General features: G+C 39.2%; 1 protein-coding gene across 1 annotated transcript in view; it reads left to right on the top strand.

Moving 5' to 3' along the window:
• LOC139730380 (uncharacterized) overlaps positions 1 to 19,893 on the top strand; it is a 73,453-nt gene that overhangs the window by 17,337 nt on the left and 36,223 nt on the right. Inside the window, exons 3-14 of the mRNA XM_071641246.1 lie at positions 1,848 to 1,961; positions 6,368 to 6,505; positions 6,780 to 6,890; positions 8,182 to 8,466; positions 9,420 to 9,458; positions 10,225 to 10,391; positions 12,858 to 13,028; positions 15,196 to 15,340; positions 16,324 to 16,493; positions 17,634 to 17,795; positions 19,085 to 19,229; positions 19,667 to 19,854. Of these exons, the coding sequence (XP_071497347.1) occupies positions 1,848 to 1,961; positions 6,368 to 6,505; positions 6,780 to 6,890; positions 8,182 to 8,466; positions 9,420 to 9,458; positions 10,225 to 10,391; positions 12,858 to 13,028; positions 15,196 to 15,340; positions 16,324 to 16,493; positions 17,634 to 17,795; positions 19,085 to 19,229; positions 19,667 to 19,854 (1,835 nt within the window). The remainder of the gene's footprint in view (positions 1 to 1,847; positions 1,962 to 6,367; positions 6,506 to 6,779; positions 6,891 to 8,181; positions 8,467 to 9,419; positions 9,459 to 10,224; positions 10,392 to 12,857; positions 13,029 to 15,195; positions 15,341 to 16,323; positions 16,494 to 17,633; positions 17,796 to 19,084; positions 19,230 to 19,666; positions 19,855 to 19,893) is intronic.

Raw genomic sequence — 19,893 nt, forward strand, 5'->3', positions numbered from 1 at the left:
AGCAATTGCTTGTGCTAGCCTTTTACTTGAATCCGTATGCATAAAAACAAGCGATTGCTTGCAAGCAGAAGCTTTTGCTCGCAAGCACAAGCAATTGCTTGCTGCCCGCAAGAAATTGCTTAGAGACCAAGCATTTACTTAAAAACGTATGCATAAAACATACCTTTTGCTTGTTCTTGCTAGCAATTGCTTACGATTTTCCAAGCTCTGTAAAATGAGCTTGAGCTTTTGCTTAACTGGGACGTTCCCTTTTAAGTGTCGCTTTCATATTCATAAAAGAAAGACCACACTTGTGCAAAAGTTGTATAAATCAACAAGAAATTACTCCTAAGTAGTGTAAGAAACTTTTTCGTTTCAGCAACGGGAATGTCCAGTGGTTAGCACGCAAAATGTGATGAAAAACAGGTAGGATGTCTGACTTCGGTAGAGAGCAAGGAGACCTCTCTCCAAGTGCGATCTGGCAGATCAGGGCTATTCTAAGCAGTGATGGGAATCAGCCAGTACGTGTGTGTGTATAGATGTGTGTGTGTGCGTCAGTGTGTGCATTTATGAGTGTCATTTCATAGCTCTTCTGCTATGTCAGGAAATGTTTCCGCATACCCACGCCCTTTCAAATACATGCTTTCACACCCGCCTTTGTTCTTGTGTTTGCACAGGCGTGACGTCCCTTTTGTTGAAAACGCAAGCAATTGCTTGTGCGGGACAAGCAAAAGGTATAAGCACAAGCAAAAGGTTATGCATATGGATTTAAGCAATTTCTTGAACTAGACCTTTTGCTAGACGAGCTTGTGCTTTTGCTTGAAACAATTACTTACAAGCAATTGCTGGTTTTTTGCATTCGGCCCATTATTTAAGCAGTGATGGGAATCAGCCAGTACGTGTCTGTGCATAGATGTGTGTGTGGATCTGGGTGTGCATTTATGAGTGTCATTTCATAGCTCCTTTGCTATGCCAGGAAATGTTTCCGCATACCCACGCCCTTTCAAATACATGCTGTCACACTCGCCTTTGTTCTTGTGTTCGCACAGGCGTGACGTCCCTTTTGTTGAAAACGTAATTAAGCAATTGCTTGTGTGGGACAAGCAAAAGGTATAAGCACAAGCAAAAAGGTTATGCATATAGATTTAAGCAATTGCTTGAGCTAGACCTTTTGCTAGACGAGCTTGTGCTTTTGCTTGAAGCAATTGCTTACAAGCAATTGCTTACAAGCAATTGCTAGTTTTATGCATTCGGCCCAATGGCTACAACTGTGATGACTGTGCGTGACAGACGCTGTCACTCCAGAATAAGGTTTCCATAGCCACCATCGCACCCACAATCTTTACTTATCTCTGATTATTGTTGACTAGTCCTGTCAATGATTTTCACTAAGGGTTTTTTTTTTCTTTCATGTTTTGTGTATACAGTGTATTGATTTTGTATCGTAAATGTGGGACCCTGCGAAAGAACGGTCATATTTTGCAGATATGGCTGAACGGGCAATCTCCCGTTTCTTCATACTGTATATGCAATGTATATGCAGCTTGTGTATGATTTAATCTGAAGACGGAAATAACAACAACAATAACAACAACAACAACAACAACAACAACAACAACAACAACAACAACAACAACAACAGTATTAGATTCCTGACTTCCTGATAGCGAAGAGTGTTCGCCGACACGACGGACGTCCATAGAATAAAAGAGAATGTATGTTATGATTGTGATAAGACGCTACGGTTTTACGTCACCACAAGTACATCAAGTAGAGGAATGCGCTGCTGTAGAGTGTAAACCATTTTGAATACAATAAGTGGTATGTAACTTCTGTTATGATGTTATTACTCTTTTTTTTTAATGCAGATCTGCAAGACAATCACTGTCGCATCATGCAAAACACGACTGCGCCATGGTGCTACTTCACGGATATGAACGGCGATGTTCGGCCCAGCGTTTGTCGCGTTGAGCCCTGTAGAGGTAAGACGAAGCAGACAATTGATGCGAATGTGGCGCCATTTACGGTTGGCGCCATTAAAGCGTCGATGTATGACCTATCCACACACTTCGCTGTAAATCATAGATGACGTAACAATAACTTCGGAGATCAAAGAGAACCACATCAGGGCTCCATCATGTACCTTTATATGGAGTATCTGGACATCTCATTGGCCAATTGCTTTGAAGCCGCCATCGCGCCACCATCTTACCACGCACATCGTCCATACGTTTGTGCACGGAAATCATGACGTCACGTGATCTTGGCGACAATCTTTGCTGGAAAGGGCGTGCATAGAGCGTGCCTAACAACATGGCGGCGGGGAGGCTTCACCAAACTGTCTTGTTTGTACAGCATGAATGGGCCAATTATGAGATATCCAGATATGTACGTCCTTCAGAGATCAGTGAGCTCTATTTCCAATCTCACAAACACGCATCCCCCCACACACAAGAGATCAAACAAACAAGTGTCAAACAAACAAACAAAAAACAAAAAACCGTTGCTATGATAACCATCTTGCTGCAATGGCAAGTGTTATGGTAACGACAAGAATCCTGCTTCCGGAAAAGCTGTTGCCAGAAGAAGTTATGCGAAGCATGTTTAAGATATGTTCTGTTTTGCTTTTGACAGAAACAAGTGCATGAATTACTTAACGAGCGATGAATGTCTTATGTGTAGTGGGGCCATGATCAGATTGCACTCCATAGCAGGCAACTGGTTACCTGATCCAAATCACGCTCTTTTATGTAGTAATCAGGTAATGACGGCGATGAACACAAAAACGCAAATCGTTTGAATTGGGGTAAATGAGAAAACGCCATGAACTAGGCTGCGGTGATATCGATCAGCTGGGTGACAGTCTGTTTATAAAATCTCCACAATTGCAGCAATAATGCAGCGGAAAATTTTGAATTAGTGATGAATAATAATAATCATAAAGATATTTGTATAGATTTTAACAGGTATAAATGAATGATACACGCCAAAAAAATCAAAATAACAACAACAACAACAACAACAACAGCACAATAACAAAACCTCTCTGCCTGTGTTATAGTGACTCCACTTTCGCTGATCACTTGGCCATGCACTTTTACTGGTAGACAGAGCTTAATTCCTTCCGCCCAAGCGACTCTTAAAAATAATACGTCAAGCTTTTATAAAAGTGCTACTCACACACACACACACACACACACAAAACCGGCTGTAACTATATACTCGTAATCCTTAGTAATAAATATGCGAAAGTGGTAGAGAGAGAAAAAGAATGAAAGAGCGAAAGACAATGGCTTATGATGGTGGTACGCACATCCAGGTCAAATGTACACACGTAGAACCATTTTATTATGTCCTATCTTTTCTTTTAAAGGTCCTGTTTACCTTTGGCAGCAGTGATTAATGTTCAAGATATCACTTTTGATGTATATGTGTAGGTCATTCGTGTTACAAAACATCCATATAAAATTTTGGCACTAGAAAGCCTTAAATATTAGGAGCTATCACTGTTTTTCTCTTTAAACCATAACTGTAGACGGTTTAGTCTGGAATCATTTTTATCATAATCATTTTTCACATTTTATATACATAACAATACTTAACATAGATTATACAGTTTCAAATTTTTACATTGGTTGTTTCTATCCTTAAAACATCTAAGAACTATCTTGAAGCACTAATGCTGGGTTTTTGTTCCATCTGCAAATGGTAAATTATGCCCTAAACTTTTCATACGTATTAAATTTTGTTTACGTGTTTCTTTTGTTGTTCAATGAAATTGATTTTCTGTTAACTGGATCATACTTCGCTCGTTTTTGCTTTTGGTTGTGCACATTACACTGCAAAAAGTCCGGTGTTGAATAGTGAACACCGAGCTGGTGTTAAATTTTCGGTGCTCATTAATGGTGTTAAATTAACACCTCCGGGTGTCATTTCCAAATATAAAACTGTTTTTTGAAGAGTTTCTTAGTAACTGCACTTCTTGTTGATTTCTAATTAAACAAGACGATCAAGAATTTTACGTTAAAATACTAGATTTTTGAAAAAAAGAGAAAATAAATTTACACCACAGTAACATCAGCTGGTGTGGTCTCTTATTGAATCTGGATGGGTGTTAAACTATTGACATTAACACCAACAAATATCAAATCAACACCATGTGGTGAAATGTTTGAATTAACACCAGTACAGTGTCAAAATATCACCAGGTACAGTGTCAAATTAACACCATGAAGTGTCAGGTGAACACTTTTCAACACCATCACAGTGCATTTTCTACACCTGTGGGTGTGGTCCTCTGTTAACACTTGATCGGTGTTCAATTTAACATCCATGGTGTTAAATCTAACACGGACGTTTTTACAGTGTAACGTTTATTAATGCAGGGCTCCCTGGTAAAGCAGGCCGCTGTGGCTTTGAATTGGACTAGGGAGTACCCTATGCTTAAAAAGATGAATAAATAAAGAAATAGATATTCATTTAGATGTGAGTTATATACAACTGCATTGTGTGTATGCATCTTTAAATGAATTAATGTGATCATCTTTCTCAAAGTAATATCACAAACACACTTCATGGGGGCTTGCCTACACATATTCTATACGAACAGAGTTACGGGATAAAGTACATCTGCTTCATGTGTCTTACGCATGATACGCATGTACGGTACTTGTTTATATCGTGGACACCCGTTCGAGCAGTTTTTCCTTTGAGTGTCGGTGGATGGAGGGTTGCCCTTAAGTAGATCGTTCTTTTTCACCTTGAGCGCGTCAGAAGTAGGGAACTTAATCAGCCTTATCCAATCATGAGCACAAAGGCATTGACATGTCGGGGATATGAAGTGATTTACCTTCTGAGGTTAAAATTTCGTCAGATGACCCCTTGGTATTTCCGCCAGGATATAAAACACATAATGGGGATTGCCACAGTCAATGTGAAATAAAATGGCAGTATCTTGAGCTGAGTCCCCCCCCCCCCCCCGACACTCGGGCAGAGTGCAAACCATTCAATTAAAAACCTATTCCAGGGCAAAGATGACTTTGATTGATGGTCTAATACTAAATCAACAGAAACACGAAAGCTGCATGTGAATAGAAATTGAGGAACTGCACACCATTCAGTCCTCGTTATTTTCATTTTCGTTCATTTCGACTAAAGTTAATGAAAGATGATTAAAATGTCATTGCCCGTCAAATCATTTGGCGATTATAATGATTTAGCAGTAATGACTTTTGCAAGAGAGGTCGAATCATTAGCGCTTGGTCATTTTATTCTCGTACCTAAGAGAGTAGAAGAGGTGTGGGGTCAATGCCATCAGCACTTAAAGGGAGCCAACACTTTCAGATGAAGTTTCTCTTATTTAAATATTTAATTTATTCAGCACTGTTCATTGCAAATTTGAGCTAAATCGGAGAAGGAATAAGGAAGCTACAGCCATTTGAATAAATGAACTGTAGAGGGCGACAAAATTAACTTCGGATGGAAATTGTGGACAACTTTCCATTGTGTGTGTTATGTATTTGTAATTACAGAAAGTATATTCAGTATTTGAAGAAACTCTTTAGTGGTCTACATACAAACATTGCTCTTTATTGGACCTCTCAGTTCTCTTTTGCCCATCTAAACATAACTTAGTATTTTCTGGTATGTATCCATGTCTCAAAATTGTCGACTATCGTTTATTTTTCACACTTTCTAATGTAAATGTGCTTATGATATAATTCCTGATTTTCTCTTTGTTATGTTTTGTGAGAGAAAAAATGAGAATGAATTAATTGAATTGAATTGAATTGAATTATCGGTGTTTATCAGTGCTAAGCGACGGAGACGAAGTCCGACCCTCACTGACCAATCAGAAACGAGGTAATCAAGTGCTGCCGGTGCGTGCGTGTACGTGTACAGTACACAACGTAATTATGAATATTCAAGTGGTTTGGAAAGTCCGGGGCTAAGAAATACGAGTGTAAAAAGGTCAGATTTCTCCTTAGCCCCGGACAAGAGATAGTACGGGACTAATTGGCGAGTGTAAAAAGCTGAAAAAATTGGTACGGGACTAACGATAGTCCTGGGTCAGAGAAAGTCCGGGGTTAAGAAACACAAGTGTAAAAAGCCCTAAAGTTCATCAGTCTGGGGCTACCCCTCCCTCACCCGACCATATAGTTTTGTCATTCCTTTAGAAGTAAGGAGATATTGGACAGATTGTTCTGTACCAAAGATTTCATCTAAAGTGTGAGTTTGACATACAAAATCACATAAAGGTATTGTTGTATTTCTCAGATGACAATGATACTCATTTTCTTTAACTAAGTATTTCAGCTATGTCCGTTTGTGCTTGCCCTGTTGGAATCTCAATTCAAATATGTGTGTTTACATACTCTCGATGTGATAGCACACGCTGGTTGTAGGTCGAACGACACGGGAGAGGACTACCGGGGATTTGCCGAATACACGGAGTCGGGTTACCACTGTCTTTACTGGAACGAAACTTACAACGAAGACGTGAATGACATCACATTTCCTGATTCAGGTATCGTCTTGTTTTGATCTTTGATAGTGTTATTTTATTGATTTTTTTCTTTTGTGAGCAAGGAGGATGAAATGTTGTGTGAATAAATTTCTGCTAAGAATGCTTGACTATAGTTAATTGGCGTAAAAAATGGTTGCGTCTTACGACAATTTAATATAAGCGTGCTATTTTGCATTGTAAAAATCACGTTCATACGGTATAGGAAACAGTGAGCAATATCTAAGAGATATGACATTATGCATCACTGTCACTGTCATTGTTGGCATTTTGCCAGATTTGGAGCAAAACTTTTGCCGTAACCCCGACGGACGAGACAGGCCGTGGTGCTACTACAGACCGCCATGGAGCAGCGAAATATTGTGGGATTACTGCCAGATCGATGTCTGTAAGTAGATAATAATCACCGATTTGTCTTCACGCATGCGCACTTAGCAGCTGGCGTCAGCGCCTCAATAACTCGTATGTATTTTTATTTCTTGATTTACAATCCACATAAATCTACAGCTTGACCTGGATGCCGGGATTAGTTGGATTTCAACATTCTATCATTCATAGGATGGGGTGCACTTTACAATTTCGCTGCGAAGAGTACAGTGCAATCATAAATTGATAGACTGTGTTGAAATATTATTCGGTTTATTTCCTGCTAGTCTCCATCACGATGCATGGAAACTGATCCGGGCATGACTGAGACTGATTTTTTTCTAGTCTCCATCACGATGCATGGAAACTGATCCGGGCATGACTGAGACTGATTTTTTTCATCATTCAAATAAGGCATTATCACTGATCTCTACACTGTAGTGTAGGGATTCAGTGAGCACATTTCCTTGCAATATCTACTCGTGCCTTGCCTCTTTACCCAAATATTCATACACTCAGTTATAAAGTACTTATGTGTAGAGAAGAGAACAATGATTACAGTTGGGTATTGGTAGGATGGCGATTAATATCATCGTCACCATTGTCACTATCATTATCGATAGCATTATTACTGCCAATCCGCGAGAGAGATGCAAAAATCTGAAGATATGTTTTTTTTTTTTTACTCTGTCGATATTGTAGTTTCATCTGTTTGATTTTTTGTTCTGTAGTTACTGCAGGTGAACTGGAATAATGTTTGCTAATGATAATTTGAGCTGAGATTCAATCAAATGTTTGTATTGTGTTTTATATCAGAACCTTGATGAAAAACTGCTCATGCTGCTCAAGCCATCCTGAATGAAAATGTTTTATAGATAAATGAATGAGTGAGTGAGTGAATAAATAAAAGAGTGAATGATGAGTGCATGAATGAATGAATAAATAAATAAATAAATAAGTGAATAGATAAATATTATCATTACGATTGTTCAGACGATAAGCTAACTTAGAGGATAAGCTCGTAGTGAAGTATGGGGTGCCAAATGTCGCATGATCTCTTTCGTCACGAAATCGGTCATTTCGTCACAAAATTTCCATTTCATTGACGATCGGCATTGACGTTGTCGCTTGTCAACGAAAAACAATTTTTTCCTGACGAAAAGACGGATTTCGTGACGAAAGAGACCATGCGATACTTGGCGCCCCATACTTAACTACGAGCCGATCCTCGAAGTTATCACCGTCTGAACGTAACTACAATATCACTACTAGTATCCAAAGTTTAGTATATTATCTTATCGCATTATCTTCAGGTGAAACTGACTCGCTCCAGGCTTTCCACCACCTGCCGAGCACGAGATTCTCTCACTACGAGAACCGCGCCATCGGCAACGCCAACATCACCGCCGAGAAATGCGCCATTGCCTGCCTGCGGGAAAGGTCGTTCATGTGCCGCTCCTTCAAGTACCGCGACGTGTACACGTATAACGACAGAGTGTGCATCCTATCCGCAGAAAGCATCTATACTCTAAACGGAGCGCGGCGTCTCCCGCAGCTGTACTCAACCGACACAGACACGTTCACCCGAATAGACAAGAGTACTTTTGTTTACTTGTTTATCATTATTTGTTTGTTTGTTTGTTTGGTTGCTTTTGATTTTGTTGCTTAAAAACTTCCCTTATTTCATGCTACATCTGATCTTCCACTCATGTTTACAACTAATTTACCATGATATATAACTTTATTTTTGATATTATCATTCGGTCCAGTCTAAACTTTTTCTTTTCATCCCCTCCCCTTGTTTCACTACGTCCGATGATTCGTTGCTTATACAGTCACACAAGCTTACTTTTTATGATGAGGTCCCGTCATATTTCTCTAATATTTGTACAACCTGAACAATGATTTCGATATCGATATATACGTTATGTGATGTCATGGTATTAAGATATAGGTTTTCTTTTGTGTGTTTACAATTAACAGAATACAATTTGTGTTTATATTATTTACAATGTAACCTATCAACAGAAATATGAAAATCAATTGAACTCATACTGAACTAAATTGAAATAAAAGAGTTGTACGATCACATTGTGCAGAATAAAATATATACCAGCAAGGAGAATGAAACCCTGAAGGGTATAAAAAGCCACGTAAAATGACGTTCCAGAGATCTTCAAAAGTTTTCTTTGCCTCTCGTTACATAAAATCGATTTCTCACGTACTCGCATTCCCAAATGAGATAGCCTACATCAAACTAACGCACAAACCGACAACACTGAACATGAACTATCACTACTGGCCATTCAAATTTAGCGAACAAGAAGGTAATTCCAGGAAGTCACACATAAGGCGACTTTTCTCTATAATTTATGCTCATTTTCATTTGAAGACTTGACTATTCACATACAATGTATTTATCATTCACCACATCCCTAACAATGCTGACTATACAGAGGCATTGGATTTCAGGACCAGTATAACGCCAGATCATAACTTGTTATAAATGAGTTAAAATAAATTTTCTCTCCCATTTCCATCATTCTAATAGTCTGCGATGCCTTCCAGCCAGATATGAAGCAAATGCCGGGTAAGAAATTTTTACATACCATATCTATTTCTTTTCCCTTTTTAAATATTGTTTTAAAAAAACATTTCCCTGCTGTTCTCTCCGTGTAGTATATTTTTTAAGGACTAAACACCTCGATGAAAACTGTTTATAGGTGATGTGAAACTTGATTAGTGTTTTTTTAAATTGATAACAACCATCGCATTTCAATTTCTAGGCACTAGTTTTCGTAGTAATGATAATCATTATCAATGTCATATTGATGCCAACGATGCAACCATGAAATATTCATATATTGCATGTTGCTTCAGTTACTATTCGCTCAAAAAAAGGAAATGACAAATTGGCGAGTACTAATATCATATTTCCCGCCTCCTGATCTCTTGCGTTATCATTCTCCTCCATCTTTTGAGTCCTTTCGTGATGACCTACGTGTTTCATCACAGTAATAAGCTGTGATGAGATCGGCGTTGTTTTCGTCCGAGCAGATGCAGTAGTAATGGGCATTAAGGTTGAATCAAAGTAAACGTCGAACACAGATTCACATGAATTAGTCGTTACAGTAATGAGAATGAGTTCAAGAATATTTCCCCTGTTTTCCGCGCGGCGAGCTCTCCCATCCGGCTGTTTCTATGGGAGGTGGACGTTTTGGTTTCTGGAAAAAAAATTCGTATAAGAATGTACAGAGATTGAATGGTGTTTTTAAAAGGTCCATTGCCGAGTAACTTGGGTTGATAGAGAGAGGACTGAAAAAGCTTTATGACTACCATTTCTTTTTCCACCATAGCTCATGCCCAATGTCCGTTGCCGATCTCTACTGTGGTGTCTACGGGAAGACTCAACGCGACATATTCTGCGTCTAGTCACATCGAAGGCCACCCACCCGATCAAGCCGATGTGGAGGGAGGCATAAACTGGATACCCTCCGCCAGCACCACAGATGAGTGGTGGCAGGTATTAAAGCATCGAAAAGAAGATTGTAAATTTGTCTCGGTGTAGTGGGTTATGGGAAAAAAAAGTTTGTGCCGAGAAGGGGGGGGGGGGGGGGGGGGGGGTGGCGCGCGAGGTAAGAAAAAAATCTGCAATTAAGTATACAGTCCGACCTCTCTTATCCGGCATCCCCTTTATCCGGATCTCTCTATTATCTGGACGCAATCTCGCTGTGATTTTTTTCTCAATCTAATAATTACGGAGAAAAGGGAGAATTCCAAACTCAAACAAAATTCTTGCACAAACTCATATGGGGGGGGGGGGGGGGGGAGGAGCAGGTGAAACATACCAAATATCTCATGATACATGGGTCGGATATCGTTTCCTATCAGCCAATTTGTATAGTTCCACTTTGCGCTTGAGAAAAAAAAAATGTCAGTATGTTGTAACGGGCATGACTGATTTGAATTCAATGAGATAAGCATTCTGTGATGTAACTGAATATTCATGTCATCAATATAAATTGTGCTTGCCAGCACATTAACGTAACAGCAACAGTGTTCATTAAAGTCCAAAATATGAATAGAAAAAAAACACGCTTTCAATGGAAAAATATGAAATAGATGCGCTTCCCAAAGCGTTAAAATTGTCGGGCTATTCTGGACACCTAGTCTACGCAGGTTTATTCTCTGTTTAAACATGAATGCCTTGAATAGCTATGTCCTACAAACTTATGCATTATATCGCTGAATAAACGAGTAAAGTACATACCCAACAAAGACAAGAGATTGATCATTCAGTAGGGAAATGTGCATATGGGCTAGTGTATAATACGAACTGGTTTAATATTAGCACTTCTCTTGAAAAGTGATGTCCGGGGAGGTAATGAAGACACTTTCAGTGACGTACAGTCGAAAGTGATTTTAATACACGAATGACTTTCACAAAATGAACTCACTGTATGAGAATCGCTGTTTTTGAGCACGTACGTACCCTTTGCGACATGGACGGAAATTGGACATGTCAGCTTCCTTGGAGTTCTCTCATCTCGGGTAATATTTCGATAGCATCAGCCGACACGAACCAGGCGCTCGTTATTTTGTTTGTTTTAATCAGCTGAAGGAATCTAGAATATAAGATACACGAATTCGGGCTATGGTTTGCGTTGCGTTTCGACAACGAAACCACTTATAGCAATATCTTGCTGTCCGAATCATCATAATGGTTGCAATGAAACCATTTTGTGGGTAAACAGTGGAAGATCAGGTGATTGACGTTTTGATCATATTTCGTGTCATGAAAGCGTCGCATCAGTCACGTATGGATAAAGCCGCGAATGGCTGCTCCCTGTATGACCACAAAAGTGATCTAGCACAAAGAAAATAAGCTCATTTGTTATTCAACTTCACGTATTTCTCAGTCGTGCAACATCTCAATTGAGCAAGACGAAATTGACGATATAATATACGTATTATTCCAACAGGTTGTCACGCTTTCTTCCTCTTCCCCCTCAACTGTGGGGCAGGGTTTCTTTTGGATATTGGTTGGAGTATGATAAAAAGCCTTAAATTGACTGAATTCATAAGTGATCCTTAGATTAGGTCCCTACATTTCAGAATATATTAATACTTATGTATTAATACTTATGTGAATGTTTATGTTTCTTATATAGAGCAGATGTAGTGAATTTAACAAGTTCTATCTCATTTTATTTTCTAGTCTAAGATATGCGGCTAAATTCAAAGTTAACAATTTGATGAGGACGACATTATAATTTCTTCTAAGCAAAATTGCTCCCGGTATTGGGGAGTGAAACTAGTCTTAATCAAAGCTAAAAGATAACTTACAGAATAACTCAAAATTCATCTCCCACCATTTGGAAGTTGCTCGATATATTTGTATATTAGAAAAGTCTACTACTAAACCTGTCTGGCTGAAGCAATTTTCGGGGATGATGAGTTGTTTTGTAGTATCTCGTTATCAAAAGTGTGGAATAATAAAAGTCGATATACCCGACTTTTATTCCTAAAGGGCCGTCGTTGTTCAGTAATGGATACATAGGTAAAACATTAGGTTACGATAATACATCGTGTCATACCAATTATCCCAAGAAGCTACATGCGATTCACTCTCTCAATAGCGCAAAAGATGGAGACTATATGTGTACTTCCATAGCCCGGTTTGTCGATTGTCGATAATCATTAATAAAACATACCTGGTGACCACGATCGGATATGTTCTCAGACTGCAACACTTTTTTATCAAACTGAAATTTCTCGTTTTCGTCGTTAAGCAATGGCTAACCAATGTGCCCAACTGAAATGTTATCAAAGCGTTATTTCGTAAATTTTTATGCATGAGTTTATGTGCAAAAATGATGATAAGGATAAAAATTTACAGTTTCTGTAGTTATGCAAATGGTAACTATGTTTTATATGCTAGAGTACCTTTAAGTACATTTAACTTGTTCCCTTTCTACCGCACTCGCAGGTGTGCTACAGCGAACGTGTCATCGTCACGGGTCTCGTGACCCGGGGGAGCGGACACACCTTGCAACTCGCCGGATGTTGGGTGGACTCCTTCCGGGTTGACTACAGTCTCGACGGCGAGAGGTGGTGGAATCTCCTGGACTACACATCTCCCGATAAAAAGCGTAAGCTGGTAAGTGCCTCTAGTACACCATGGTGATCACAGCACTTTTCTTTTGACCTTCTAATCCGCACTGATTAACAAAATCTCGTATTATATCCAAAACGCGGCTTCTTAGAGGTGATATCTGGAGCGCATTTGTTTTTGCGGTGTTGGTCTGAAAGCAGAATATCTTTTTTTATGTATATCTCAATCAATCAATCAATCAATCAATCAATCAATCAATCAATCAATCTATCTTTTTATCTATACTTAAATGTTTCTCATCATTATTAAATATTATTTCATTTTACGTATTTTGAAGAGTTTACCATTTCTTATTCAAAGTTCTTGGACTTATTGGAATTATTAAAAATCAATTGAATTGCCATCAAATATCATGATATTCATAATTTGTAAATTCAATCATTTTAATGGAAATGAGTTCTACATGAAGAAATTACAGGCGGTCGTAATCAATGGTCGTGAATATTGACATGTCATCGTGTATTTCATTATAACAGTTTTTTTTTCCTTAGTGTCCACTACACCATAATTACTGATACTGCCCATTATAGCCATTACCATAATTATATTATGTATAACGAGCAGTTTTATGAAGAACTGCATGATTTCGTTAATCAGTTAATAATTGATTGTGCGTGAGATGCAAATCCCCCCCCCCCCAGAAGAAAGAAGTGAGGAAATAGAATAATTATAACATCACAAGCAGAGAATCAGGGTTATCTGCAAACTGAGGGACTCCAGATGAAAGAAAAAAGATGAGGAAAATGATTGTTATCCATCACTAACTTTTATTAATGGACCATGGTAAACGTTCCTCATACACTTGTCTTGTTTTATCATTTCCACATACGGTATAAAACAAGTGTTGATAATGTGCTTGTATGAATCCGTGTGTGTGTATGTGTATGTTCGCATGTACTGTGTGTTTGTGTAGTATTTGTGTATAAAGTAAATGATTGACATGTTATACACTGTAATTAAGAGTGGATGTTATGAATGTGGGGAAGTTTCGCAAACATAATAATAGACGCGGACGTATACCATCACCGACCTCCACCTGAATTATTGACGACAAGGCCAAAGGGGTACATGCCAACAAAGCGACGTAGGCCTACTCACTGACACACGAGTGTTTGTTCTGCCCTATTGTCTGGTTGTATTCCACAAGGACCCATTCATATTTTACCAATTCTCTTCCGTTAAGTACTGATCGCAATCTTGCTGTACAGAGTAGGGTTTACATGAAATTTCATCAGTTGCCAAGCTAGTCACACCAAGTGACGGGTCCAAAACAATAGTTGTTTGTTGTTGTTGTTTTTTCCACCGAACTACTTATGAAAATAGATGCATGCGTGTAATGATATCATCTACAATAATGTATCCGAAAAAAAATAGAAGGTGATCAGCATTGATGGTGATGATGATAATGATGATGATAAAATATTGATTAATGTAGCGTTAAGGCGGATCTCTTTCTAAGGCATAATTTGAGTATTTCGAGCTTGTTAAAGCAGTGCTTTTCATAAAAATCGCTCACCAATGACAAAATTCACTCCATGTCTAAAGTAACTCTCTGGAAACACTTCCTTATCATATTAAGATCAATGACATAAAACTAAATAAGTTTTATGGTACCAATATGGATTTAGTGCTTTTCATTGATAGTGACTTATGGAAATCCCAAGTCGATTATCTAAGTAGTATTCTTTCTTAAAATACTGGTATCCTCAAAAAGCTCAAACGTGTTTTTCCTAATAGCCAAATTCTACTCGATATCAATTCTACGTTGATAAATCTGTGACATAATTCTTGAGTTCCTGTTTTTGAAAATACTACCAGAAATCTATTCTCGATGTACTTTTTCGAATGAACAACAGCAACAATATTGAAACTTGTCATAAGGAACATTAAACATGCCTGTTGCTGTCTGAAATACTAACAACATAAAATATATTCTTCAGAAATACCTATTATCATATGGGAAATATGGAAATAAATCGACGTGAATTGAATTGAATTGCATTGGCTTGAACTGAATTGAATGGAATGAATTGAATTCAATTGAATCAAATTGAATCAATGAGTTGAAGTGAATATATTACTTTGAATTGCAGAATTGAATCGAATTGAATTGATTTGATTTTCTCTGTTTTCTTTGTACGTCTGCGCACAGACGTTTCTGGCCAACAGCGAGTCAACGTGTAACGCTACGTCATTCATGCCTTCTCCGCTCCGCGCCAAATGCCTGCGCGTGTTGCCTCAGGTGTGGCAAGAGCAAATCTGCCTCTCCGTCACCGTCTTGGGATGTCTCGATAACGGTGAGTGGCTGATTGAGAGTCAGCCAACATAGCTCCAGCCAATAGCGCTACATATACCATCGTGATCCTTTCCAGACTTGCCAGTACAAAAACATTCAGGCCCTATCCAACCAAAAACAGGGCATCCCGCTGTCCTTCAGAGCAATGAATATGGTAAAAAAGATGAATAAATGTGATTGATTTGTTCGAAGCTTTCGATCAGACACTGTAACAGTCGATATGCAAATCAGGATAAATTTAAGGTACTGATAATAATAGTAATGATAGTCATCATCATCATCATCATCATCATCATAAGCACTACTACCACCACCACCACCATCACCATACTGTGCATTCACATTGCACCATCTATCTAATAGTGCAGCTATTCCGAGGCACACTGTGAAGGAGGAGAAGTAGACAATATCATATGCTATAGCGACAGCTACAAACTGTGCCAATGAGCTATGTAGGCTCACTGTATGCTGTTGTGAAACGGACTAATTTCAGGCCAATTTTTAGCTTTGAAAGAATCCAAATTACTGCAAAGAGCGCATCAGATATGAAACTGATTCCACGAACATGGTGCAACAGCTGAGAATCTCTGTCCCCGACTGATGTTGTGTCCATCAAAATATAATTTTGTATGGACGATCAGGCATTTGCTGGTGATTGTATTAAGTATAAGAGAAATTTCAATAGTTCGAGGATAGCCTATCCAACAATATTGCACATGTAGTAATATCGGGACTTTGCTACAACACATCTCTAACATCCATGTTCACAGAGAACGGTGGTCTTTGAATCAACATTGAAAAAAAAAAAACTTGCCCATGTTGAAAACCGATGACTAGACGGTCGCAACAGGTAACTTAACGAAACAGAATTTTCATAATTTTCTTTTAGTATTTCCTCCCCATATTCTCTTATATTTGTATTGTATTATTCTAAATGTTCATATTATGTCTTTTATCACATTTACACCGCCCTTGGACTACCAGATTGTGATGAGGTTGTTGGGGTTTCCTTAGATGGTATCCATGACAACCAAATCACTGCATCATCATGGAGCGACGAAGACCATACCCCGAGAGCCGGGCGTGTCGGCTTCCTCACCCAGAGGGCATATGGCTGGATGGCTTCAGGTGTTTCCACGGCAGAATGGATTCAGGTTCTCAGATACTTTCTTAATCTCATGACTTATTAAAAAGGACTTAAAACGAAGTTTCCTAGTTCTATAAATTCCAGAAATGAGCAATAACATTTCAGTTTCTCGTTGAACTCTGTGATGAATCTATGCCAATCACGAACGATGTTTCTAAGTTTCAAAATCACCGAGAATGTTATCATAAAATGGAATATGATGACAGATCGGAGCTGAAGTGCAATTTTGATCGTACTACCAAAAGTTTGTGCAGTCGATACAACTTCAATAGAATCCTTCCAAAACATTCTATGTTTATAATTCTATTTTGTTCAATAATCTTGAACAGTTAAACCGGTCAGTCACTCTACTAAAGATTCTAAGGGCAGTGACTACGTGAAGGGTGGTGGAATTGAACATCGTGTGAGCTCGGCCGATATCAGTCTCACAGCCCACGAGTTCGACATTGAAAAAAGGTCCGTGAGTCATACAGCCCATGAGTTCGACACTAGTTAAAAACAGCCCATCGAGTTCGACGATCCAACACGGGCTTACTTTGTCGGTCTCATGGGCCTTTCTTGCTTAAAGTGTCGAACTCATGGGCTGTATGACTCGTGGGTGTCGGTCTAGTGATGTGCACCCGGCTAATCATATTTCATATTCGAGGATTACTATTCCAAGCACTGAATAATTGTTGTTTATTTAGGCCAGTGAAGGGAAATTTGTCGACAAGTTGCAATGACAACAACTCGACGCTACAATAATTAGCCTAGATAAAGCTGGACTGCAAAAGAAAATTTAAGGAGTACCTAGTCAGAGCTGAAAAGTATTTCCTCCTCTTTCTTTTTCTTTTTCTTCTTTTTCTTCTTTTTCTTCTTCTCCTTCTTCTTCTTCTTCTTTTTCTTCAAAAGAGCTTTAATAAGTGGTGAGAACATAATGAAATAGCACGGTCTTATTAATCAGTGGAGGCCTCTGCTATATCTCTGCTTGATACCCGTTTGTACTCCAGCTTAAAGATGGACTTTAATTTGTTAAACATCCTGTTCGTGGATGTCCGAGGACGATTTGAACCCATATACCTCTGATCTGCTTTTCACGACTCTTAACCACGCTACCACAGAATGATGAAAGAATACAATATTCTCACTCCGTTTTCGCTCTTTGCAGATCGATTTTGGTCCGGTCAACGTCAAGCGGATTCACGGCGTCATCACGCAGGGTTGTCTCGACCGGGAGGCGTGGGTCAAAGCGTACACCATCTCCTATCTTGACACAACTGACCCAGAGAAAGGTGCTCTGACTCCCTATCGCGATAGCAATGGAAGGAGAGTAAGTTTTCAAAACGATAAAGTGCATCACAATCCAGGTGGAACTAGAATATTTTGAAATGCAGTGTTATATCTATTTTTTTTTCTTCTACGATTTCTACAGATATTTTAGTTTCTAAACAATGATCTTTTATAACATAAATATGTTTGCATAGGAAAACAAGGATTTAGACAAGGATCATGCCATTTTAGATGAAGATAACGGTGAATAAAAAAGTCTGCGATCTGGCTTGTTTTATACGGACAATGGCCAACATGACCGCATTACAGCAGTGCTGGAATGATTATAGCAAAATTTGAAAAGCTCACCCGCGACAACCCATCGAGCATTGTATTGAAATGCATAGAGGTATAAACAACAATAACATTAACAACACCAACGACACCAACAGGAACAATAAAGTGAATATGAATCAGTACGCTTGTGGGATTAAAAATCCCAAACCTAAACTAGAGCGAAAATTGTTATTCTTCTCGTTCGATCTAGTGCACTTATAGGGGGTTCTCTTTCTCTGAGTGCACTTTAGATGGCTTCTCTTTCTTTTTCAGTTTCGATCGAGGCACTCCATTTTAAACCTAACCCAGCTACCAAGATCTACGGAAAGTCCTAGTTATCAGCATGTATTTTGTGATGTGTGGGCCTAATTGAAAGGAAGATATTGTATGTAGTAAGGCGGGGCCGAACAATGAAATGTTATCCCGGTATCCAGCAGATGGATGTAAAATGTAATAGTTTTTATTGTAATATCAATCGTGGGCACACGTCACGAGCTGGACATCCACGTAGTCATACGACCCACGAGTCATACTGCCCACGAGTCATACTACCACGAATCATACAGCCCACGAGTCATTCCGCCCACGAGTCATACTACCCACGAGTCATACAGCCCACGAGCTAGACATTAAGTGAACATCAACTAAAACATTCCTATAAGCTATACGGTCCTTAAGCTCGGCACTAGGCAAACAAGGCCCACAAGCTCGGCATTACATCACGGGGCTTAATGCACGTGGTGTAGGACTCATGGGCCTTTTTACCTACTAATGACGAGCTCATGGGTCTGTTTTACTTGGTATCTGGCTTGTGGGTTGTATGACTCGTGGACCTTTTTACAATGTCTAGCTCGTGGGCCATATGACTCGTGGGTGTCGAGCATGTGGGAAGACGCCTTATCTTTTACTTTGATAATTGTAATTATCATAATGAACCATTACCATACACAGTCAGCAACAGAGAGACACTAAGCACACTTCGTTAACTTTTCCCCGACACTGCTCATACTACAGCGATTCATCGGAAACCGGGACAGGATGACTCTTTGGCGCCAAACGTTGGACCCACCCATTGTTACGCCACGGATCAGACTCAACCCTGTTGCTTGGCACGGTATCATCTGCTTGAGAACGGAATTCACTGGCTGCCAAAATCTAGGTAAATATAAGACTCATCATTTTCAACGATTCTCTAGGTCATGCGAACTCTGTGACTACCCCTTTGAACTTTTCTTCAGTGAAGATGCCAAAAAACCCTTTTTTATTTGGCGATATTTATATTTACCTCTTTAAAATGTGGGTTTAAAGATGATGTCCCCATCATTTTCAGGCTGTTTGATCACTTGTCATAATCCCACTTTCAGAAAATATGGAATACAGTCAATAAAAAAAGATATTATCGTAATGATGAATATTAAGAGGCAACAAAAAAAAGTGGATCAACACTGACTTTTCACTCTTGGCCAAAGGCTATACGTTGCAAATTCTGTTCGCCACAAATGGTCAAAACCGAGCGAAATCGTGCTCGAATTAATATTATCGGGAAATCGAGCAAAATAATCTTGATTCTGATGGCCGCTTAATAATTCTCGACAGTTTGCAACCAGCGCATTGGGCTGGAATCCCGCGAGAAGATCCCCGACGAAGCTATGAGCGCCAGCACTTTTTATTACGCCACTCCTGGATTCAACGGTCGGCTGCATCTTGAGCGAAACGAAGGGACGCCAAGCCCACATGGTTTCTGGGGCGCCAGGGGGACTTTCGCCAGGAATGAGTGGCTACAGGTAAACACCATCTGCAGGTGTTTCGTAAGATCCTTCATT

Source organism: Diadema antillarum, unplaced genomic scaffold (genome assembly GCF_040938485.1).
Source record: "Diadema antillarum isolate AM-2024a unplaced genomic scaffold, OU_Dant_1.0 seq00000304_RagTag, whole genome shotgun sequence".
NCBI lineage: Eukaryota > Metazoa > Echinodermata > Echinoidea > Diadematoida > Diadematidae > Diadema > Diadema antillarum.